This window comes from Boleophthalmus pectinirostris, unplaced genomic scaffold (genome assembly GCF_026225935.1).
Source record: "Boleophthalmus pectinirostris isolate CB_2022bp ecotype Guang Dong unplaced genomic scaffold, ASM2622593v1 HiC_scaffold_6, whole genome shotgun sequence".
Taxonomy (NCBI): Eukaryota; Metazoa; Chordata; class Actinopteri; order Gobiiformes; family Gobiidae; genus Boleophthalmus; species Boleophthalmus pectinirostris.
This window is the reverse complement of record NW_026571447.1, coordinates 17,176,885-17,202,725: the sequence shown is the minus strand read 5'-3', so window position 1 is coordinate 17,202,725 and position 25,841 is coordinate 17,176,885. Positions and strand designations below refer to the sequence as shown.

The following is a 25,841-nucleotide window of genomic DNA, read 5'->3' as shown; positions in this document are numbered from 1 at the left end:
GCTCAACAGAGGAGGTGGAGAACAGATATCTCTCTGTATAAAAAATACAGAGTGATATCATTCTGGACAGGCCAGGCAAATCGTGTAGCGGCAATGTACTCTCTGTCTTTCAGTGGGATATGAGTAAACAATAATCAATGAAACATGGAATAAATACATCTAATCCGTCAATCTGTCACTGAGCTGAATATATGTTACCTTTTTGTGGTGCTCAGTCCTTAGTGAATTAAGATTGGATTTTGCCTATACATCTTGTGATCTTTGACCCACAAACATCAGTATAGTACATTCAAATGACTTTTCACTGTGAATTAAACAATATTATATTTTTTTATACTACAGTGCCCTTCAATTTAAGAGTTTAGTCTAAAATGGAACCATTTGAGAAAGATATCATTCTCCAGATTGTACTTCTTTAGCCTAAAGGCCTTTTATCCATCCATCCATCCATTTTCGTCCGCTTATCCGGGGCCGGGTCGCGGGGGGCAGCAGTCTAAGCAGGGACTCCCAGACTTCCTCCACCCCAGACACGTCCTCCAGCTCCTCCGGGGGGACCCCGAGGCGTTCCCAGGCCAGCCGAGAGACATAGTCCCTCCAGCGTGTCCTGGGTCTTCCCCGGGGCCTCCTCCCGGTGGACATGCCCGGAACACCTCCCGAGGGAGGCGCCCAGGAGGCATCCGAAACAGATGCCCGAGCCACCTCAAAAGGCCTTTTATATGTCAGTTATTAATCAATTTTCCAGTTAGCAGGGTACAAAATGCCCAGTCTTCCAGATTCTCAGCACAGAACAACCACAATAGATGTGGAGTCTGTCTGACTGTTACGGTCAATCACCATCCAAGACTAACAAGTACAGAACTGGTGAATCATAAATACAGTGTGGTGATCCTGTGACTGGCTCAACCAGGACTAATCAAAGACTCAACACAAGTCAGACTCTAAACAGTAGCTAAAAGCAGCTTCTCAGAGGATATATCTTCTCTCTAGACTTAACACCATCCACTTTTAACCTGTTTCATGAAAGCTGGACAGCAACCCCCACTAAATCTCTCTTGATGTACCTCCCTGATTATTCAAACATAAAAGAAGAGTCTAAGAAAGCAGGTAAGAAAGTACTTGACCCATACACATCCTGCTTATTATATGAAGTGCCTGAGGCTTTTTATTTATGGTTGACGCACAGAGATCTTTGATGAGGCAGATGGTAGTCGCTGATTAGTTGATATGCTTGATCTACAGCTTGGAAGGTGCTGGGCTCAAAATAATCCAGACTAAAAAGTGTGTGTGGGCTGTGAAATCACCATTTTGAATGAGGTATGATGCTCAATATTGTCTACTTGTGCTCATGTCACTGGGGTCAGCTCCCTTCAGCAAACTCATGACCATAATAATATTGGTTACACGATTTATCTTTGTAGCCAGAAATAGAGCGTGGCATTGGAAAGTTATTCAGTAAACAACTTTTACAATACAAATCAATGTATTTTATGTAGGTTATTGACTCAAGCATAAACTGCATTGATCAGCTCATGTCATCAGGGCAGTATACATTCAACAAAATCCATTGTTCACCAACCAGTGGGAGGGATCACTGGTGCTGCAGATCATTAAGTATTAAGCAGGGTTATTCTGGTGTATAGAGTGAACTCACATAAATGACAGATTGGAAAGTTCTTCATACTCTGCTTGTCCTGTAGACTTTATTATTCCACTGTAACCACTGAAATTGAAAGAAAGAAGGTAATTACTATTCATACACTAGTGACTTCATTAGCCCGCAGTACATTTGCCTTTTTTTTTACTATATAAATAGGCAAGTCTAGACCTAAAACACCCTAATTACATTGCAGTAGTTGTACTGGTGTGGTGCAGTGATGGGAAGAATACTTTGAAATGAAAATTAATTAATTAATTACAAAATACTGTAAAACTGCAGTAAATTTGTAATGTGTTCCGATACGTGGTCCAATCAGAGTACTGTATTCTGAAAAGTTAGAATACTTTTACATTGAGTTGTATTTAAAATATAATGCAAAAATAGCATTAAAGACAGTTTTATGTTTGTTTCACTGTTTGCTCTGCATTTCCTATCATTACCTGAAGAAGGAAAAATCACCCCTGATCACACCACAAGAGTGATGTTTTCAATTTTTCTCACTAATACTGTGAAGTCTAAAGTACTGCAATGTATTCCTTTTTTCTTTTTTTTTTTCTTTTTTTTTTTTTTTTTTTACAAAAATAACAAACCATTAAATGAAAAAGTGACTGTACTGGAATACAGTCACTCAAAATAAGTTTTTGGAGTACTTTTTTCTTTTTTTTCTCAGTACATATATTCAGTTACTTCCCAACACTGTGGTGTGTGAGATGTCAGTGGGCTTTGTTGTTATCAGTGATTTAACTCAACCATAAAACCATCATGTCCATCATTAAATTTCTTGCTTAAGAGATAATTCCTTGTCCATCTTGTTTCTAGCTAAGAAAATAGACTAAAGCTCTAGTTGAGGGCATGAAATCTAAGATAAGATCCAAATTATAATTTAATATAATATATGGTAAAGCGAAAGAACATAAAAGTAGATTTAACTTTGCAGTGTTATGAAGGCTAAGCAGTGGACTGGATGGCAATCAGATAATATTACAGTAAAGGACATTATGAATTATGTGCCAAGTGGAGTGTATGAAACAGACTGGACCCAGATGTGAGCTAAGTCCTTTGGCAGATTAGCAGCTCAGGGAAACTTCTGAGCCAGGTTCAAAAGCTGAGTGTGAAAGCGTGTGATCCGACCCTTTACAGCCTGATTGAACCATAAGTCTGTTAGTCTGTGTATGTCGCTCTCTCCTATATGCATCTCATTGGAATTCAAATGTGCCTATATATAAGCCTGTGTAGGTGGAGTAGATCCAATTTAACTGTCTTCTAATGACCAATGATCTTAGAGGCATTTCTACGAAGTGGTTGCTCACGTGCTAAATGCATTGAACATGTTCAAAAGTGGACATTATAGACATAGTGGGTATTTTGCATCTGGGACCAAATGTAACAAAATGAGTTGTTTGGGCCAAAATCTTCAATTGCCTGCAGACGATAGTTCCAGGTTTTGCTCCAACAGAGCATTAAGAGTGATGTAATGTAAAAGTGTTTGAGTTTAATGGCCTAATTGCCTTGTTCTGAAGACACGATGCAATAAAGAGGCACACCTGTGACATTTTATTCAGAATACTCATTTCACTTAAGTGATTAATGTAAAAAACATAACACAGGACTGAAACCAAGATACATTATATATTGTGTGCCCTATGTGCACTCAGTGTACTGTATGTATGTGTGATTAATGCATGGTAAATATCTGTTTGGTAACCATCATGAAGCAATTCAAATAATAAAAATTGAAACCAAACAACAACAAAATAAGATTAAAAACAGCTTTATGATTTTTATTTTTTTTTTATGATTAGTGAAGGAAAAAGTGCACACACATTCACCACTTCTATTTTTGTCTTATTAATATGTCATGCAGTTCTAAGACTAAATTGCATTATCAAGCACTACAGTGTAGAAACGAAATGAAAAAGTAAGTATTGGAAAGCAGTTCCTACTTTTACTTCTTTTTAATTACTGTTCTGAATACAAAGTTTTGCTAAATGATATTTTGAGCTTTCCCAACACAATTCTTTTTCCACTCTTCGTCTCTCTGATAATTCCCTTGGTAGCAATGGTGCTTGTTGGTTTGTCTTAATAATCAAGAACTTGGAATTTGAAGAATGCGCAAACATACAAAGGGAGGATAATATTAGCCTATGATGTAACATAATAAAAATGTTACAGGAACATAACTGGGGGAGATTGCATATCTCAGGGTTCAGAACACTTTAAAGAACAACAGTATGATTAAAAGTAATGAATGAATGTGCTGAAATGAAAGCTTTTTACAATTTCTAACTAAGTATCAGGTGCATTGTTTGTTTATTTATCCTATTAAATAATTAATTTATTTTATTTATTCATTTCCATCTACTGGCCTCCTGGCAGGTTGGTGTTATAAAAAAGAAAAGAGAGACAGGTGAACATAGACAAGAACAGTGATTACAGTATCAATTACACTGGATTACACATATTGCACTGAGTTCTGTTAGCATGCTTGTTGTTCATAAACAAACATATGAAAGTCACATGTGCATGAGTCATGGTGGTGTCCGATGGTGCAGACTGACAGCCTCGTTTCCGACATTATGCTCCAGGGCAGCTGTGGCTACAACTGTAGCTTACCACTACTGAATGTAGAGTGAATGAATAATGCTCTGTAAAGTGTCTTTGAGTGTCCAAAAAAGCGCAATATAAAACTGATGCATTATTATTATTCATTATTATAAACACATCTACAATAATGGTTTTCAAATAAATTACTTATACTGAAAAAACATAGAAAATTCTGATACTTATTCACTATTGATATGGCTACAAGCTTCATGTATTAATTAGTGTTATCATTTTTGAAAAATTAAATAACAATTTCAAATTTAATATATATTGTTTAAGGTGTTGAGAGGTGTCAAGGATTTGCAGCCCTTAAGTCACAACATAAATAATTATTTAAAATGCCATGACAAAGAAATTCTGTCTTGGAGCAACTATGAAATGAAATCTACTTTAGTCCCTTAGTCCCAGCTGTTTTAGTTTTACTCCTTGATATATTTTATTCCTGGGTGTCTCAAAGTTTGCATCAAAGTTAGTTTTCAGGTAAGTTATGTGGTACATTTTAATTTCATTAGATGACAAGGTCGACTGGGGTCTCCCAGCTTCTAAAAGATCTCAGAATTGTGTTAATGAATGTTAATTTCATATTTATAGTTATCCTTGGTTTTTCAGGTTACCAGATTATATTGTGATCAGTACATGGAGAAACAGGTGGAGAAGTGGAAGTATGGTCAGCAGCAAGCAGCAAGCCACACCCTGTATGCTGGGGTTTGCTCTATGCTTAAAAGCCCATTGCGTCAATCTGAAAAGACATTAGTTTATTTAGTTTAGTCATTATCTGAAGGGACAATGTACAGAGACATTTAGATAATAATAATAAAAAACAACAACAACAAAAAAAAAACAAAAAAAAAACAAATGTTCTGCACCAGATTATAGATAAATCGCCAGTTTCCATCTGCAGTCCCTGCCCCACACACACGCACACACACACACACAATCTATCTATCATTTTTAGTAAGTTGTCTTGGAAAAATCTTGTGGTTTTATATAATTAATATTTATTGTGATCTTAACCAAACGTGATGGATGAATTGAATTAATTGTTCATGGAAAGCCATTCTGCACTGGAGCACTGTAACACTTTATTTTGTAAATGTGTTGTTATGTGTTTATTGCACATAATGTGGATGAATGAAATGTAAAATGTGGGCCTCTCAAATGTGCAAAACAAATTTACCTATGGGTATGAATAAAACAACCGATACTCACATCACACAAAGCAAAGCATTAGGTATTTACAGCGTCACAAATTTCATTTTATAAAATTCATAATAACCTACCATTTCTACACCGTTACATCATATCATATAAAACACTGCATACAAATCGAAAAAGTCACAGTCACTAAATCACCTCTTGCTCCATGACACATCTCCTGTTGGGCAGCTCACACCTGGTCACACATTCACACTTTAGCATAAAGTGCTTAATCAAAGAAAACAGCCCACAGAAACGTCAATCAACCACAAAAGACCCAAAACTCTAATGTGCACATAATGCCATCTGTCTGCTGGGCTATTATCACAAATAAGGAAATTACAGGCTTCTCCTCACAAAAAAAAATGAATAAAATAAATTTGAAGAATAAAGTACATATAAAGACTCTTGTAGGTATAAACAGTTTTATAGTTGGTTTTATTTGTTTTTCTGAGCACCACAAACACTAATGACCAAAACATGTTTGATGAAATGAAGGGGGAAAGAATGGTTTGTAGCATATAATTATGAATCCAATCAACACTTGTATTGTTATCAAATGCAAAGTCAAAGTGTCTCATTATTCTCTGGTTCAGGAGCTCCACGTGGTGGCTGCGTCTGATTAACCCCAAAACAAGGTTATGCCCATTTTTGTCCGTGGAGATATTTTTTCCCCCACAGTAATTATTTGCTCAACACAGTTATTTCAAAAGTTACTGGCTACAGGCTTTCTACAAGTATTGACTTGATTTTCTTGTCATAGATCTCAGGTACAAACTAAATCTTGAGTTAAACATTTATATTTGATATTAGACTGTAGCAGCTCTTTCACATTTACACAAGAGAAAATGTCGTTACTCACCACTGACACTCGGATACAATTACCACTCACTGAGAAAGTTCCAAAGGTTGATGTGATCTGCATAACGACTGTAACCCAAAATCCAATGCTGATTACATTATCTATGACATTATAAACCTACATCTATACCTAAATTTACATCACTGAATACAAATTATTGTGTGAAGTCACAAGTTTTTGGACCATAATATATTTTCAAATGTCTCCTCTCACTGCTAGTACATCTGAACTCTGAAAATAACTAACAGCCCATAAAAAGGGAAAACCTCCGTCTGACTGTTAGCTGTCTGTTAGCTGATGAACGTCCTATATGATGGACAAAAATAGACTGTGTAGGAAGAGAATGTAACGTCACAGTTGAGTTTCCACATGCATTGACACTATAACATGTCAATTTAAAGGACCCATATCATGTTATTTTCTGGTCTATGTTATAATGTTAGTTTCTCGTCAAAAATATACTCGGAGTATTTTGTTTCATTCACACATCTTTAATGCACAAAAGTTCTTCTCTCAAATAAAAAGCCTCCAATTCCACCTTGTGATGTCATGTGGTGATACAAATGCTCCACTCTGTTTTTAAACTCCATATGCCTTCATTTGGATTATTTCAGTCCTGGTATTTTCGTACTAAACAAAAGATAAATGGTAGCTTTAACTTGAAAACTATCACTTCATGACATCACAAGGTGGAACACAGCATTTTGAGCTTTGTAAATGTAGACAGACTAATGAAAAAGGGACATGGGTGAATGAAACAAAATACCACTCCAGGTATGTTTTTTGATCAGGCAGCATCATTATATCATGGTTTAAAGCTCACCAGAGTCACTTTTGTGTAATATAAGACCTTTAAACAAGGGCAAAATTTTTAAAGATTTTTGAGAAATTACTAGCAAAATAGCATGTGACATAACCTACTTTTTCGGTTGAACTCAGTTGGCTTGTGTTACCAAACAGAACATCAAAGAACACTGGCTATAATTCTTATCAAAAAAGTTACATCCGCCATCTGACTCAAAAGACTTAATAGGCTGAACACAAAGAAGTTGATTCCCACAAAGCGTAGTGTTTTTGTGGAATGCAGCAGCTCCTCGTATGACTGTTTTGGTCAGGGGACACAGAGGACTTAAGATAGCTGCAAACAACAAGCACTGATTTGAACGGCTTTGTCCCAAAATCTCAAAGGCACTGCAGTTATTCAAGAGGTCATTCAAACTTCTATTTAATTATAAAACAAAACTGTACTATATTTTCCCTCTTAGTCTTTAAGTCTTTATTTTAAGATATTTGAGAAGAGAAAAATCCAGACAAATGAATTTTTATACCATGGCAGTTAGTCATTCTGATCACATCCAACCCTATTAAATGGAGTCTAGACATTTAATTTTATATGAATATATGAAAATTATTTCAGTTTGTGTTGTTAATCTAATATTTCTTATGCTTTGAAATTAAAGTTAGTATTAGTATTGAGTCAAAACCACACACTTTTATGTCCTCAGTTGAATCCTCACAAGTAACAGAAATAAGGCTGCCACCACCGTCATTGTCCCTGTGATACATCAATTTATGTCAGAACCAAATCTCCATCAAAAATGAGCCTGCTCGTGTTTCTTGGCCAGGGCAATTTATACACATGTTGCACCCTTAAATAATCCAGGCAAATAGTTCCGTTTTGCAACGTTTATTTTATCCAAGCGGTTCAATACATGCGAGGCACGCAGGGCTACAACACCTGAGCGCAGGCCACACTCACAACAACTGGATGGGCGTGTCTGACCTACTTTTATAGCTGGACCCCAAACTATCTGCACCACCCATTTCCTGGCTGCTCTCGATGCTACAGTGTATTAATTACATTCAAATTCAATAAATTAACAGTGCATATACTGTAATTGATAAATACTACATAATTTAACATTTCATCAAAATATATTATATAAATGGGCTACACACATTTTACAGAAAATACGTTTGTGAAAATATTGAACTGCTACTAAACCTCAATAGACAGATCAATAAAGGGACAGCAAGGTCAAATTGGCCAAAGGTGCAAAACTGTACTTGTTTGGTCAGATAAAATACATCTAGATTATTTGAAAATAATTGTGAAATTATGAAATCTTCATTTTGCAAACTTTATTTGCTTTGAATGAATGGAGAACTAAATCTGCAACTGACAACATTTTACTTTTCTGGCTGGTGAAATATAGAACATATTAGAGATCTCATCAAAATGAGACCTATTGTTCTTGTGCTCTGATCTCTTGTATTTGTGACAGGAAGAGGCCTGAAGCTGCACCTGTGGCCTACTTTAATCACTGACATGATTCACGATCATGTCTTTCAATAAACTGAATAGACTCATTTCTAACAAGGAGTCTTTGAGATCGCTCCCTACAGTAACGTCACACGGCAGTCTGACTGTGTGTCTGCATTTGCGTGTGTTTCTGTGTGTTTCTGTGTGTGTCTTTCTGGATATTTGTGTGTCTGTCTTTATGTCTGTCTGCGTTTGTGTGTCTGTGTGTGTCTTTCTGTGTGTGCGTGTGTGTGTGTGTTTGTGTGTGTGCATGTGTGTGTATCTGTGTATCTGCGGTTGACATGTGGAGCTAATGAACATCAAGTGGAAAGTATTCTCCCATGATTCCAGAGTGTGTCACGAGGCGCTGCGGGCTCCTGCTGTGAACAAGATTCATGACATGTTTTACAAGTTGTGTTCACACTTCCAAGAACTCTATAGTACATTAGTCTTGTCCACAGGGAAGGAGTAATGGGAGCTGTTATATGTACTTTGTAGGACATGGACAACAGATGTATGAACGACACATGAAATGTGTGGGGTAAGTTATGTTTGCAACTCCAGAAGACAAAAGACACAGTGAAGGCGAAAATCACTCCTATGGACACAAAGACTTATGTGTCCAAGAAGCACATGCACTTTTAGATATATGTTGCAGATGAAGTTTCTAGAGCCTTGGCCCACTCAAGACAGAGGGACAGAGGGTGACTCATCCAGGACAGGGGGAGTGTGAATTAAGAAGGTGTTAAATGTTCTGATTGTGCCTGTCATCCTAAAGCATGCATAGAGAGGATTTGATTGATCTTTGGAGAATTGGTCATCTGCCGAGGTTTAATTTTCCATTTTGCACAAAAATACACTTTGATTTCAACCTAGCGAGAGGCACTGGCTTGAGTTCTGATAGACTTAAAAAAATAATTACCTCAGGCTCAGACTGCCCGCTGTGCTGTGCAGTGGTGCAGGCGGAGGTACCACAGTGCTACAGATTAATTCTACATGTGCAGTTAGGTTGTGTACATCTGTCACCAATTTAGAAACATACCATTTTGTTACATGTGTCTTGCTTTCACTGCAAGTACTCATCATTATGCATCATTGTACCATCTAATAAGATCTTCTTACTAATATTATTCTGGAACCTTTAGTGCCTCGCTAGACTATGGTTTGAATGTCAGAACAATTAGAGTAGACAAGACCTGAATTATGATCTTGTACTATACATCAGTGAGACACTAACTAACATGGATGTTTCATGATCATTTGTCATTACACCTGTTAGATGGTGCAATGATAGCAAACCCTGTTATGTGACAAATGCTGAATATGTACACATCTGTGACATAAACAACACAATGAAACAATTTTCTGCTTTAAGCGTTGTTGACAAAAGCAGTTTCCATGTAGGTTAAATTTGAATATGGGCCTTAGATTCCCTGGTGAGGACCATCACTCACCCACTCAGCCACCTAGGTCCATTATAGCATGAGTCATACACCAGAGGTGTGGAAATGGCCTGTCCTCATTCCATTCTAATTCTCCAAGAGCTGTCAGAGGTTAGGAGTTGAATATGTTCCAGCTGACAGTGTGAGATATAGAGGGCTAGTTTGAACATCACATGCAGGTTTCCACAAGATCTTATTTAGTATGAAGAAAATGAATGATACACTTAATTGTAGTGCTCCAATGGGGTATCAGTCCTCCAACCTTTGTGTTGATGTATCCTATGAGTGTTATGACGTAAATCGTTGTCACCTTGTTACAATGATCCATGCCCGGGTTAACAAAATTGATTATTTTTTACTCTGAAATGTATAAATACAATAGCTGTATTTTTATATCAGTGTGATAAGCTTTGGCAGACCAGAACTTCTAAGTACAGAGTGGTTCTCAAGTGTTATGACCATGCTCATTCCCTCACTTCAGATTGTGAAAAAGGGCACAAACTCACACTATAACTTCAAAGTTCCGCATTTATAGATTTTGCAAAAGTCCCTGATTATTGCTCCAAGTTGTTTACAGTGTGGATATTGTAAATAATAGCTTTGATTTAGTTTTTTCCCTACTCCCTTTGGGACGTGTTTTTTATCGTTGCATTTGATCATTTACTTTACACTACCCCGGCTCACTAAAATGTAAAACAGTATACATGTTTCCAAATAAATCCCATAGCAATTGTTGTTCACAGTTGCATAGAATGCACACATCACCTTTTTATGCTATTGTTATTGTTTCTCAGATTGGATCACCATTTGTACTCCTCTGTCATCAGATTTCAGGTGTTTTCTGTTTTTTGTTTATTTCATCTCCTCCACTTTTCTCAAAGCAGGGAAGATTAAATGTTAAAAACTGCAATTAAGGAAAACATTTGAGGCAGGGGTCTGAACCGAGGATGTCTAGTTGTTTTGAGTATAATATAATCCTCCCCCCTGAGCATAAAGCCAACCGCTGTGTGCTCCACTCCCACTGAACTATAAAGAGCCCACAACAACAACAAACAAAGAAAAAGGTTTAGCCTTGTCTACAGAGATACAGTATATTATTCCCTCAGGCTTCTTTGTAACATTTGAAAATATGGATAACCTTTTAGATTGTAAATGCAAAATTACAAGATTTTATTTAATACATGTTACAGCCTTGCTCATTAGGTCATAAAATATAATTGGAGAATACACAAGCAGCAATGTTTTAAGCTCTTTTGTGGCATTTATATTAATAAAATCAATATATTATGTGTAGAGTGAGGATGGAGGAGGAGCAGAGAGAGCTACGCTGGAAACATGGCCCTTTTATGCCAGGGATCCTCTGGGCCCTAGAGGATCATGGGAGCTCCACATTTATGTTTATTAAAAACAAGTACCACAAGGGGGACCATAACAATATATTATAATGGTAGTAATGAAGTCTTGCATTTACCTAAGTGTGTTCATTAAACTAATTATAATAATAATTTGATGCAGTGACTTTTATACAGTGTTTTATAATAGTACACATTATAATAATACACATTTTTTTGTAACTTCAGAAAGGAGAATGAATGAACAGTTTATGTATATTTCATTGTTCAGCTATTCTGCACAAGTCATATGTCAACCCCAAGACTCTCATAATAAATACTGAGCCACTGTTGTGTAATGTGGCCTGAATTAATCCTATTACCCATCTGAAAAGTCTGTAAGCCTACAAGAGCTAAATGAGCCTGCTCACCTGAAAATGATTGGTCTGGACATATGAATTTCTGTTTTGATGGAGCTTTTGTATGCCACACACAGATTTGTTTACCAAGACTTTAAGAAGAAAATCAAATAAACTGTGTAAAAGTGTCTGTAGGTGAGATAGAGTGGAGAATCATGCGAGAGTGGTTTTGTTATCCATTTGTCTCAAGGCTTTAAAAACTTAAAGCTTAGTAACTTAAGTAAAGCAGAAAAATGGTGGTTACACCTACTGTATATATAGACTGACATCACAGCACTAAAAGAAAACAAAACAAATTCTCTTATTTTTCATAATGTAATGTGTCAATGTTTTTATTACTTGAAAAGCATTTTTATTATTATTATTTTTTTATATATATTTTATCCAGTCTGTTGGAAAGAGCCTTGGCCAGCTATGATTCATCCATAACCTCACACACTCGCCTTTCTTGTCATGTTGCTTCAGTTATGTAGCGTACTTCAGCTCTCTAATGCCTAATCACCCTGAGCAACAAAGCCACCAGGTCCGTACACCTCGTCATGTTCTTCCTCTTCACAGTGTCCTTTGAGGTAAAATGCTTTCTCTGTCACTTTGTACAACTGAATTAGATAAGCTGGATAGTCTTTCCTGAGAAGCTGCAAATATTCATACATTTTACAACCACCACAAAAACAAAAACATGACACGTGCGATTGAAAAGGCTACAGTTGGCATACAGGGCTCCGTCCCTTTATACGTCCATCAAAGGGGGTGTACTTGATTATGTTCATCTCATTAAATAAAATCAGTTTTACCCCAGTACAGATAGATTATGGTGATAAAAATGGAAATAATCATCATTGGTCCCAAAACATTCACCAAAACCCATAATAACCTCATCCTCTCCATTGACAGTCCCTTCCTCCACCCACCTCCACAACCTCGGCATCATTTTTGACCAAACCCTCGCCTACGAACATAACATAAAACACATCATCAAAATGGCCTTTTCTCAACTCAGGAACATTGCTCTCCTCCACCCATCCCTCTCCCCACAGTCTGCTGAAACCCTCATCCATGCCTTTGTCACCTCCCACCTCCACCCACAATAGCCTGCTCTATGATTTACCTTCCAAAGCCCTCAGTTGACTCCGGTACATTCATACCTCTGCTGCCCACCTCCTCCTGTGAACACATCACTCCTGTCCTCAAAGAACTTCACTGGCTGCCGATTACCCAGCGCTATCGATTCAAGCAAAGCAAGACACTTCACCTACATTACCCGTAAGAAAGTTAGTGTGCTGATTGTGGTCGGAGGGGCAGTTTCGCTTCTGTCAGTCTACCCCTGGGCAGGTGTGGCTACAATAGTAACTTACCACTTGAAAGGCGCTATAGAAATGCAATAATTAATTAATGAATTAATAAATCCATCACCACATTATATTGTAAAAATATTTCTTGATTTGTGGAGTTGTGTTATTGTCACTATCTTGTTTTGAATGCATGTGAAAACTCAAACCCAAACCTTTGCTCTGGTCGACTCATACAAGAACCAAGGTGTCTTTATTGACCATAGGGTAACCTGAAGCGCACACGCGAACCACTTATGCACTTTAACAACATTTGTATTTCCTGCGTCGCTTAAGAGCCCATGGTGTGGACTAGAGGATCATGCTGATCTTTTATCAGACTGTGCTGGAAAGTCTTCTAAGGTACAGCATTACAGCACGGTATGGTAATCTGTCTGTGCATCTTAAAAACAAACTGCTGTGCCTCATCCACATCGTGTTTAAACTTGTATCTATGAACAGGCCAATAAGATCATGACTGCCGCTCTGCATGCTCTGTATGACTTATTAAATTCAGGAAGAAAGTTTAGGGCTCCACGCTGTCGCATGAACAGATTTAAGAATTCCTTTGTGCCAATGTCTATTAGACTACTGAACAGTTTTAAGAAAGTGAGTGTGTGTGAGTGCTGTTTTTGTGAGTAATTGTTTGAACTGCATACTGCACTTTATAATGATGGACTGATGAATTGTAATTAACAGGTTTTTAATGTATTCTGCATTCATGGACTATATTGTTATATATTGCACAGCATTGATCACAGCACGGGTCGATAGCCCAAGACAAAGTTCCCACTCATAAAGTTAATCTTGATCTTGATCTTACTGCTCTCTGTGAAACAGGAAGTGTGCTGTTGGCATGCCAATGTTTCTCAGTTTTACAGTGACAGTAAACTCTAGCCTCTGAAAGTTGTGACATGTGCTTATGAACTTCTGGAAACATTGTAAATGAACTATTCTGATTTTCACATTGAAGATCAGGTACCTTTGGAACATGTTTATTGCCACAGTATGGCAATAAACTCCATCTAAAAAAGTGACACCACCAGGCCAAGCTCTTCCAAGTCAGAGTGGAGTGGAGAGAAAGGCCTACCCAGAGTAAGACATTTTTTTAAGCACTAAAACACCTGTAATTGATTTCAGTCAAAGGAGAAAAGCAAGAGGTGCACCCAAGAAAAAAGTTACATCATATGCTTTTATGAAAAATACAAAAGTATTTCTCACACTGTAACATTATATTTTCTTTTGTTGCAGTTGTTGTGTCAAGTTGCTCAAACCCACACTGCAAATTACCTTTGCTCTATTTCTAAAGCTGTGGAGTTTCTGCCTCTCATATCTCACAACAAAATGGACCTCTGTTATTGGCATTTTGTCTCAATCGGGTCAAGAGAGTTGCTTGTCAGCCTTAATTAGCTTCACTGGATTTCACTTTGAACCAAACTATTTCAATATCCAGCAAAGAGGAGAGAAAAAAAAAAAAAAAAAAAAAAACAACAACACAAGATTCCCTTTTGGTTTAAACGTGGACAGAATTTGGAAAATAAGTGTTAATAGTTCACTTAATCATCTGTATTTATGTAATCTTTTTCATGTGATAAAAGAATGTTTCACAGGCTATGCACACAAGCTCCCTCTGATCTCTGCCACCAAAGTACCCAAATGACTTCAAAGTTGTATCAAATTTTTTTTTTTTTTTGCAAAAGATGGTCCTTTGTTTTAGTTGTGTTACTTCTACCTCATACAGATTTTGACCTGTAATCCTCATCATCAGTACTTGGGATTAGGCTGGTGCTGTGTATATTTGGCTGGCGGGTTAATCCAGGGCACCCTGAGAAAAGAGAACATGCAAAGTCCATAAAGCAGACCATGATCCAGGGATTCGATCGACCACTTTGAGTCGTGAGAGAGTTCTAACCACCACTGTTCTCCAGCCAGAGAAAGCTGACGTCTTTCCAAAACTTCAATATTTCGCTGTAGATGTTGCTTTCATGGTCTAGAATTTGATGAGAATGTTAAAGGGCCATGTTACACTATTTTTTGATTTATGTTCTAATGTTTTTTCCTCATCAATAACATACCTGGAATTGTGTTTAATTTCATTCTCACAGGTTTAACACAGAAAACCTGCATATTTAGGCTGAGTTCTTCTCTTAAACTGAAAATACTCTGAAAAACGTTTTTGTGTAATATAGGATCTATAAAAGAAATTTCCATAATAAAAATTCACAAAAGTTAAACCTTATCATTGTTTGTTTTGGACTGGGTCCACAAACCATGTTTAAAAGTCCTTTCAAATGACAACAATCACACCATGATCACACCATGATTAGAAAGTGCTGTAGTTGGTCTTTAATCTATGAAGATCTTAAGTGTAGCAGTACTAAGGTGCATTGAGGTTTAGAGGGTTAAAATGCACTGTGCTAGAAGCCTATATTGCACTAACCTCTATTGCATCAATAATCCATCAATTTCTTCTGCTTTATCCGGGTCTGGGTCATGGGGGCAGCAGTGTAAGCAGGGACTCCCAGACCTCCTTCACCCTGTACACTTCCTCTATATGCATGGAGCAGCATACCCTGTGATTGCGGTTGTGGTTTCGAGAGGTTACACGCTGACGCATGCAGTGGAGCCAGGACAGGGCAACAGTTAAATGATACATTCAACTATAGAATTCTGACCTGCCTCCCTGCTTAGTCTTAAATTATAGTCAGTCTACAATGTTGTGTTACGTGTCAATGAGCACAACCTATTATAGATCTGCTTTACTTCTGATATATTTATCTTAAGTTCTGACTCATTTACCACAATGGAACAAGGACAAGGACTTACAAAATTCACTCAATCATACAAAATCTTGATAAAAGTATACAGGAAGTATTCAGGAACAATATGGATATTTTAAATACTGTAACTCAAAATATGAAGTTTCAACAAAAAGATAGAACCATGTAATTCTAATGGGATGATTTGGTAATATGTAAGTAAAATTTGAACAGTCTTATTACTTTTGAATGACATATTGTGATCCGAAATTCACTTACAATGCTATTTCACAGAGCCTGGGTCTTGATCTGATAGTCATTAATGAGATTTCACAAACTTTCGGGGAGAACAAACATTCAATCTAATGCACAAAATTGCAATACATTTTTCCTCTGCATGTTTCTGCATTAAAATCTTGATTCAATCTCTGCAGTTGTCTTTTTCATTATAACCTGGGTCTTGGTTTCTGCGTAGGCTCAATTACTAAGAATTGTAATATCTTCCGTGTTTGTCCCTTCTGAGTAGATACTGAAGTCGTGTGGAGGTACTAATGTGGTCGAGTCACTCACAGATTCATATCGACTGACTCAAAGACCACAGTTCATGATCTCCTTTCATCTATGCTCACTCCCCAGACCAATTACCATGCACCGTATTCTCTTTGACAAAGGAGAGACATTTTATTTTAACATTTTGAGGCCTAAATAATTTCCATCACTGTCATATTCAGTTATTTCAAAGCCTGATTGTGTCCATATAATATTCCATTTATTCATATCTGACTATTTTTTTTTCCATTTCAGATTTGTATTTGTATTTGATCTTCAGATTTGTATTAGTCATTTTGATCAGATATAAAAAACAATTTATCTGAGTGTTTAGAACTTTGCATATTTCATCTTTTTAAAAACTATTTCTTTTTTCTTTCTTTCCTTCCTTTCTTTCTCTTTTTATTTATTTGAAAAGGACAGTGCAGTCAGACACAGTAACAAAACGAAGCCTGCAGCTGATGCAATGCGGCACATAGTGTGTAGCCAGAGTTGGTTTTCAACTGTCCCTGCTTGAGCTTTTCTACACTAACACACATTATGCACAAAATACATTCAAACAGTATTCAACTATACAAATGCATGAGTACATTTCTACATTCATTGCTCCTTCCTTCACCCTCACTGATTCAAACATACAAAGTGAGTACAGTTTTGGTGTTGGATTTATGCCTGCAGGTGAGCATTTATTTGAACTCAGAAATGCTAGTGGGTTTCATATTTTACAGCTCATATAAGAAAAGACTGAATGTCTTGGTTGATTGTTATTGTAAGCATATGGAATGGGAATTGTGTTAGTTTCATCCTCTAACACACAGCATCGTGTACATCAAACGGCTATACTGATACATCAACATGGGGATGTGAGGCTAACTGTAAGAACTGCATCTTACTTAATATGAGCTTTATTTTTACACAATCTGACTAGGAAGAGCTGGTCTAACTGGAACAACACATGAGATAATTTGTGCTATTACAAGTCATGAGGCATTATCCAACAGTTTTTCACCTCACCTTCTTGCTGAAAATCAAACACATAACTGAACATGACCATGAATGCTTGTGTCAATCGCAGGTTCTTTCTTTTCAGAGAAATCAATTAAACTTTTTAGCAGTGTTTTCTAATGTGTGCATTGTATCACCATGGTTATATTTCAATATAGATAGATATATAGATATATAGATAAATAGATATACATGTAGAGCACCCCCAGCAAAGCATCAATAGTTTATTTGTGCATCAAACTCACCTATAAATGTCTTGTCACCATGGCAACTGATTTAAAATGTAAGATTACTGTATAATTTTCCACACTTAGTAGTCAAGGTGTATGGACTTCCTGGATTGCCACATAATGATGACAAAAAGTATAATCAGATGCTTTGAGCTATGGAGAGGGTGGTAAAAAATGCAAAAATACACCTGTTATGTAAAATGTAATCCCCATAAGCATAACCATAATAAAAGGGACCACTCTGATTTAAGGTAGTCTACAATTATATGCAACAACTCAATTAAATAGTCACAATATGTGAATTTCTTTCAGACCTTAACCTTTTCTTTAGACAAGACAATTCAGTTTAGTCTTCTAGAAATAAAGAAGATTTGATTATGCATTCATTGCTGTTTCCAACGTCACCATATAATGAGCCTAACCCTAAACTATTTTTAACCCATATCAAAACTTTAAATCATGTTTTTGATTAAAAACTTTTGCAGATGTCTCCATAAGGGAGGCAGACCCATGAACTGAGTGTGTATGCAGATGCCAGTCCCCATGAGGTCATAAAAACCCATCCAAACCCATACATCATACTAAACAAAATGGGAATATGCAATGCTGATAGCAGATATAGGACTGCCAACCTTTGGGTTTGCAAATTAAGCTACTGCCATTATACTATTGACACTGTATATTGACTGAGCTATCGATCCCAGAAGGAAAATATAAGCGAAGTCCGTACATTGTAATGATACGTCACAGTTGCCACCACAACATAGAGTTAATTGTTTGCATTTAATTGCATCACCCATAGACCAAAGAATTTTCAGCCACTACAGAGTGTAGCACACAGCAACAAATCGGCAAATCCCACCAGGATCCATTGATCTGTTTTTGTTATCCTCAGGTGGGATGAGTCACTGTTCAAGATGGACAGGATGCAAATGAAGCAGAATGGTTTTTACAATATTGCCTGTACAATATCATAATTCGGTAGTAGTTTTACAGCCATTGGCTGCTTACTGTTTAATTATAATAATGCATTGGATTTATATAGCACCCAAACAAGACACCCAAACAGCTTTGCATTTCATTGTTCATTCATTCCATATGCTGCATGGGGTAGACTTAGGTTAAATGAATCAGTTAACCTATACACGTAATGTTAGATCATACATTTGTTTTTAATAGGAATTCAGTCCTCAATACTATTAATTCAGTGCAGTTTGGATAGCCTCACCTCTGCAGGCTTATATCTGTCCAAGGACACAGAGTGGAGCAACAGAGGTACGGATAAATATTGCATTCACTTGTAAAGCTGCTCTGAGTTATTTCAAAAATATTAATATTTTGTATTAAGTAATGCACTGTTACTCTGTTGTTATTGTTCTTGTTGTCTTGCTTAGATATATTTAGTTTCAATTTTTTTTCTTGTACATATGCAATAATTAAGCCTTATTTGACATATTGTTATTTATTATTACTATTTATATTGTTGTTCTTTTTTTATTATATTATTTTGTCAAGTGTAAGCCACTGTGTCCAAATAACCGGCCTTGTGGAGCAATAAAGTTTACAAAGTCTAAGTCTAGTCTTTAATTATGACATGTACCTATTTTCATTCCGCAGCACATAACTCTTGGACAATATAAGATACTTAATATGCTATTGTGAATGGTGCATACGTCCTTGGTGCAGTCATTATCTGTGAATAAGCTTCCACGTTCTTCAAACATGCTGTATTTTCGCACAATTAAAGTAGGTTTTTGTATTACAACAATGGGGATCAACTGTTGTGTATTCCCTGACAAATCCTTGAAGTGCTTTTCAGGTCTTTCTTGAAAATCGTGAAATTCCAACTGTAGCCTATTGGATGGATTGAAAGACCTGTTAGTAAATACAATGTGAATGAATGGCCTATTTTATTTGAAAAGATAGCATACATAGATTACATAGCATTACATAGAATGCTTATGTAAATCAACACAATGTACAGCAAGAGTTATATAAGACGCAGTGATTCAGGTAATATTTTGTGTGTACATACAGTAGTATACTGTTATGCTGGTAAAATATAGGCCTATCTACAAGGCTATGCTAAGGTTTATCTTATTTAAAAAAGATAAACTATTAGTCACATTACATTTCTCTGTATACTTTTTCACACAGACCTAAAGGAATCATAAATTGACATTACAGGTTAACATTAAAATTGGTTAATCCAGTGTTTCTCAAACTGTAGTATGTGTGCTCCATCAGGTGGTACTTCAACAGCTCTTACTAAGTCTATGTGGGAGTTCATTTTATCTGGATAAATTCTTGTTTAGAACCGCAGTGTAAATTATGTAGTCCATATATAGACATTCAGCCCTAGATTAGACCTAGTCCTGTCATTAACTTGATTAAGAGCTGGTGTTACTCAGAAATCCATATCTCAGTCCTACTTGTGTTGTGTGATGTGAAAAGTTTGAGAGCTACTAGATCAATCAGTAGGGTTTATCCATAGACAGTATAAAGTATTTCAGGCTATGGTTATAGCTAAGGTTGTTTTTTTTATTGTATGTCTATAGCACCATCTGCTGGCGAAATCTATCCTCTGCAAGTGAGCTGTGGTCATTATGGGCTATCTATGTAATTAACCACAAAAACGTAAGGTACATTTTCGTCTAATACGCTATAACTTTTGGGGAGAATAGGAGGTTTACTCTAATGTCTAATGGACCCACGATGTGTGAAATAAACAAACTCTATAAACAGGTGTCTAACACATCTGCACATTTCATTGCACAGATATTGTCAGAATTTGGTGTTTAAAGAACAAACAGCTGGAAAATTGCCCTCACTATTCAAGGTTGTATTATCAGGTTACAACCGGTTACAAACATGCCAAATTTCTGTTGAAAGTTGACATCGCTTGGCCTTCTGGGTAGTGAGTCTTTTGGCTGTTGTTCAATTTATGCTGAATGAGTGTGCTCCTTTAAAAAAAACTTCATTTCCCATCGTCCTTAGCGCGAAATGTGTACATGCGGTTTTCCATGCAGTCCGCACCAGCGTCAAATGTGGTCCTTGAGCGACACTGAGCTGCCTATTGGGTTTACATGGCCCTCGGGATCCAGAGCCACGATTTTGTCCATGCCTTGATGTATAATTTCCCACGTAAGTACCATGTTATGTATGTCATTTGAGTAGAAATTTGAGCTAGAATGACTACATATTCGCCTCTCGGAACTAGCTGCTCTGTTAGCATGCATAGCCCGTATGCTAACAAGCTAATGTCAGCCATCAATGACCAAAGTTGGCAGAGGTTCAGAGTTTGGCCTTAAGGAGCAGTTTGACGCAGTCTAGGAGACAACTATCCTGTTTTACTGGAGACTAGCTTCTTATTAGTGCCTTGTGCTAACAGTTAACTCCAGTTTTACAGCTACAGGGTCCTGTTAATGCCCTCCATAATAAACTGACCAATGTCAATCCCAAAATAGTCTCGTGTAAGCATCCTGTCCATCACCGTGCAAAGAGAACCTGAACTCATGGGCTTTTGTTTTCTTTAGACGGCTGTAATGACTTCAGCTCGTAAGCTGTTTATCACTAGACTTGTACTAATCTAGCAATAAACCGTGTTTCTTTATACTGGCCATGAACTCACCTTTTGAGTTCAGACATAAAGACATAAGATGACATAAAATAAAGGTGTGTTGGTCTGGGTCAATACGTTCAAAGGTAATGGTATTGCTGCTATGTGAAAGTAAGTTGGAGTGAGTTTTTGTTTTTCTTATTAATGGTGATACTGTTGATGATTAAATCAAGTTTTAAAACTTAGGAATTCTGTTGACTTAGAGCTGCTGTCACACCTGCATAAATGATGACTCACAGGTTAAATACGACTTCAACAAAAGATTTACCCATCCAATTTATCTGCACAATAAGTTACTATATCACCCATGTAAAGTTTAAACAGAATATAGTCAATCATAGTGTCAAGATGCATTCGGACAAAATCAGTAATCGATCCTAAAATTAGGTTGCCTGTTTTAGAGTCTCAATGAATGAAATTAACTTAAAATAATAACTGTCTTAAGGAAAGCCATACATGAATACCACCAATCTCACACAGTATTCTATAGCAATTTCGTTCAGCCTGCTTTTCCCCTACTTTGGACTTATTTGAGTGTCTGCCTTTGATGTTGTGTTACCTTTAACTACAATTAACACAGTTTTTTTTTTTTTTTTTTTTTTTTTTTTGCTTTTAGTCTGTGGTTGAAATCCCAGCACACAGTAGAAGATGCTGCAGTGCCTCATATCTGTCCGAAGCCTGCGCAGGGCCACAAGGCTTGGATCAGTGCTTCAAGCAACTTCTCTACCACAGCCTCCCATGGTTCTTTGCTGCTGCGTGCCTCACCTGTCCCGTCTCACCACAAACCAGCGCTGGATCCTCACCTCTGCCTCCTCCAGAGCTGCTCCTCCTTCTAAACCTCCTGCGGACAAATCTGATTCCCCTTCTCCTGCCTCAGATCAGTTAGCAGACATAGACCCTTTTCAGGACAAGTCTGTGGGACTGTTTCAGAGATTTAAGAAAACTTTCAAACAATATGGCAAAGTTATGATTCCTGTTCATCTCGTCACATCATCCGTCTGGTTTGGAACTTTCTACTATGCTGCTATGAAGTAAGTGTTACAGTTATCCTGTCCTTCTGTCGGGAATGTCTGTTAAGAAGTTCATTTTAATTGATTCAAGGAATATTTGCCCTATAAGTGGTAAGACAAATGATTAGGAGTTATATAAATGTGAACATATTTATTGATTACTCATTAAATGACCATCATGAGTAAACTTCCCACATGTCTGTTGTTTGCATATTTGTTTGTTTATTGAATTGGATTTAACAAAATATTACTGCAGATTTAATTTGATTTTTGTTTTTCTTTCAGAGGTGTGAATGTTGTGCCATTCTTGGAGATGATTGGGCTCCCAGAGTCACTTGTCAGCCTTTTGAGAGACTCTTCTAGTGGCTACGCATTAACTGCATATGCAATGTACAAGGTAATTAAGGTTCAGAACACTGTGGCTGAAGGTACACTCACTCTGAGCCCAACAGAACTATGCCCAAGCATGTGATGCCTCTAAAGATCAGTGGGCTTGATGAGTAGTGCAGGCATTGTATCCAGGCGCAGCACGCTTGAAACTTGGCATGATTGGAGGAGGTAGGCCAAAGCACAGCTTGGTTGCCTGTTCATTTCCACCCACTGTTTTAACTTTTATTACTTCTGATAGCATATTAACGCAGCATAATGACTTAATCAGGCAGGGGCGTGGTTTGTGCACGTGTGCACTGGCTGACTCATTGTTAGAAAAAGACCCCCAAACAGCACTAAATGAAGCCGTTGCATAAATAACGGGTGATGTCAAATTAGTTGTTCGTTGTAAAGTAATGGTCTAAAATTGTCAACTTTTTTGACTTAATAACTGACCTTGAACTTATCTTATCTTAGTATCTTTTTCAGTTGCCTTTTCTTGTAGTATTTTTTTTAGAGATTTCCAAATACACTGCATGTAAAATATAAAATGGAAAATCAAAAAGTCAACATTAATAAATCATATTAATGCTCTGTGCTAATGTCCTGTCCCATTTGCTTTTAGATTGCCACTCCTGCTCGGTACACAGTGACTCTGGGTGGGACGTCCCTTTCTGTGCAGTATCTCAGAAAGCATGGCTACATAACCACGCCTCCCCCGGTCACAGAGTACATCCAGGACAGGATGGAAGAGACCAAGGAGCGACTGACGGAGAAGATGGAGGAGACTAAAGAGCGATTCTCTGAAAAAATGGAGGAAACAAAAGAACGCTTCTCTGAAAAGATGGAGGAGACCAAGGACAAGCTCTCTGAGAAAATCCAGGAAACCAAAGACAGGGTTTCTTTTCGAAAGAAGAACGAATAAGACTACAGTGAATTACAGTCGCATGACAATAAAGTGATATTGTAAAAAGACATTTTATTTCAGTAGTTTAATCCTGGCAAAATTAAATAAATCCCAACTCATCATTCATCATTCACAATGATTACTTTAAATAACTAGATGTGTATACTCACTATATTCATGGGAGTTATTCACATGATTCTTCCTGTTATGAAGCACTCAAATAATATTTTTTGTGTTGAAAATTGCAATGGCAACAGACCTTGTTCCTCATTACTCTGAAACCCATGAATGCAATATACATTCTTAAACATAGTCATTTCAACTACTAAAATAATTTACATTTTGCACAATATTTATTTTACTGACATGCACTGTATCCTGAGAGGATTTCGCAGAGAAACGCACAGCACTTACGGAGAGAGACAATGCACTAAACTGTCCGAAAATTTCACCTCACAAATACTCAGTTAGCGTATGTCCCACGCCCAACCCTCAGACTTCCTGTTGCTTGGTTTTGCATCACCATGTGTATCATTGGTTAGTGTGGTGACATGCACTAAAAACTGTTGGCTGTAGGTTAACTTATGCATAAGTTATAGCAGTGTGAAGGGACAGTGCAAATCCTTCTTTGTGTCAGGAGAATAAAACTTGAAGTTCATGGTTTCCTGTGTGTAAACTTTATCAAAGCCTTTAGGAAGGTTGGAGTTCACCTTGTGTCTTTTTATAATGTGTCAATAGAAAGATTTTGTTTTCTAACATATTTTTATCTGATAACCAAAGCTAATATATGATGTTGGTGTCTATTTGATTCACAGAAGACCACATGAATTCACATTAGAAGAGAAACTGCTACACATGGAATAATAATGCTATTAAAAGTTGTATAATGAGACTGTGTCTGCCTCTTTAACATGAACAGGGGCTGATTCTAAAGTGTAGGACTTTGTATTCAAAACGTCTACCTTCTGACCTTTTAGATATTAGTAGCGACATATTTTATCCTTGCAAAGAAATGAAACATCGCTATCCATAAATTATTTTACATGCAATATATATGAAATGGCAAAGGAAACAAAAGTATTAAGCACATCAGGAATGAAAGGTGTAAAAGCTGAAAAACAAGGTTTTGAAACTTCAGAATGTTCATGTGAGCAGCTGAGACTATAATCTAGAAGTGGGGGGAAAAAATTGCTGAATAACTGACAAGACTTTAAATGCTGATCTGCTAGTCTGGTCAAATGAAACCAAAATGTAATTGAATTGTCGGGTTAATGTAATTACATTGTAATTACAATAATTACAATTCAACTATACCACACCCAGTTAAGTCTGGGGTTGGGAACACGTGGTCTGATTTCTTTGCATGTGTTGATGAAAAAGATGCATTTATAAATATTTATACTGAGACAAAATACAGTTGCTGAATGTTTAATGTCCGTATTGCACAACAAACCTCAACTTCTTCAGCAATTCTATTTTGTTAATCAACACGTTTGTCTCTGTGCCACTGAGAGCGCTTGGTGTTTTTTTTATTACCTGGGGGCAGTGCGCCTGCATGCCTGTTTATGAAATGGAAAAGTACTCATCTTAACTGTATGCAAATTTGAGGTGTGACCAAGCAAAGGTCTTAAGAACCTCAAGGACAAACCACAGAGATGAATAATTTTATTAGAAGAATCATTCATCATAAATAATGAGATTTATAATCACACTGTTTATACATACTACTACTAAATGTCTAACAATATTTAGTTGTATAGGATACCATATTTTCCCCCAAAACACTGACAATTTATTTTACCCTTATTTAACCAGGAGGTCCCACTGAGAATCTGTTTTTAAAGAGACCCGGACAAGGTAGCAGGAAACACAATCAATACAAAACAATAAAATCACAAAATATCACATTATAAAACCATTTACATCTCTCAAACAAAAGATACACATGTCTCAGTCGCCACACTTTTTCAATTTTTTTTTTACTTTTCAAGTGCAAATAAATATTATCCGGTGCTGTTTTCTGTGAATTGTTAATGTAACACAATACAAAAACACAAATAACAGGTTTTGCACAACTTTTGGTTCTTTTCAATTTAATACTGCACACAAAACGCGTATTTCTTAAGTTCAAAGCAGTTTGATTTGGTTTGATTAAATCGATTGTCCTGAGCCCTCTCAGGTTAAAGCATGAGAGCAGTCAGACAACCCAATGACACAGTTGCTTATGGCCACGCCCACTAGAAGTGCCTCC

At 36.9% G+C, this 25,841-nt stretch overlaps 1 protein-coding gene across 1 annotated transcript; it reads left to right on the top strand.

Moving 5' to 3' along the window:
- Positions 1-20,687: 20,687 nt before the first annotated feature.
- fam210ab (family with sequence similarity 210 member Ab) lies at positions 20,688-24,482 on the top strand. Its single transcript, XM_020937465.2, has 4 exons — positions 20,688-20,829; positions 21,921-22,335; positions 22,600-22,711; positions 23,309-24,482. Exons 2-4 carry the CDS (start codon positions 21,953-21,955, stop codon positions 23,606-23,608), a joined length of 795 nt encoding a protein of 264 aa, XP_020793124.1. The 5' UTR covers positions 20,688-20,829; positions 21,921-21,952; the 3' UTR covers positions 23,609-24,482.
- Positions 24,483-25,841: the final 1,359 nt, after the last annotated feature.

Bases quoted from the DNA above. Each gene is read 5' to 3' on its own strand.
- fam210ab (XM_020937465.2), top strand. From the start codon at position 21,953: ATGCTGCAGTGCCTCATATCTGTCCGAAGCCTGCGCAGGGCCACAAGG. The intron at 22,336-22,599 runs GTAAGTGTTACA...TTTTTCTTTCAG, and splicing joins TTCTACTATGCTGCTATGAA to AGGTGTGAATGTTGTGCCAT. The intron at 22,712-23,308 runs GTAATTAAGGTT...ATTTGCTTTTAG, and splicing joins CTGCATATGCAATGTACAAG to ATTGCCACTCCTGCTCGGTA.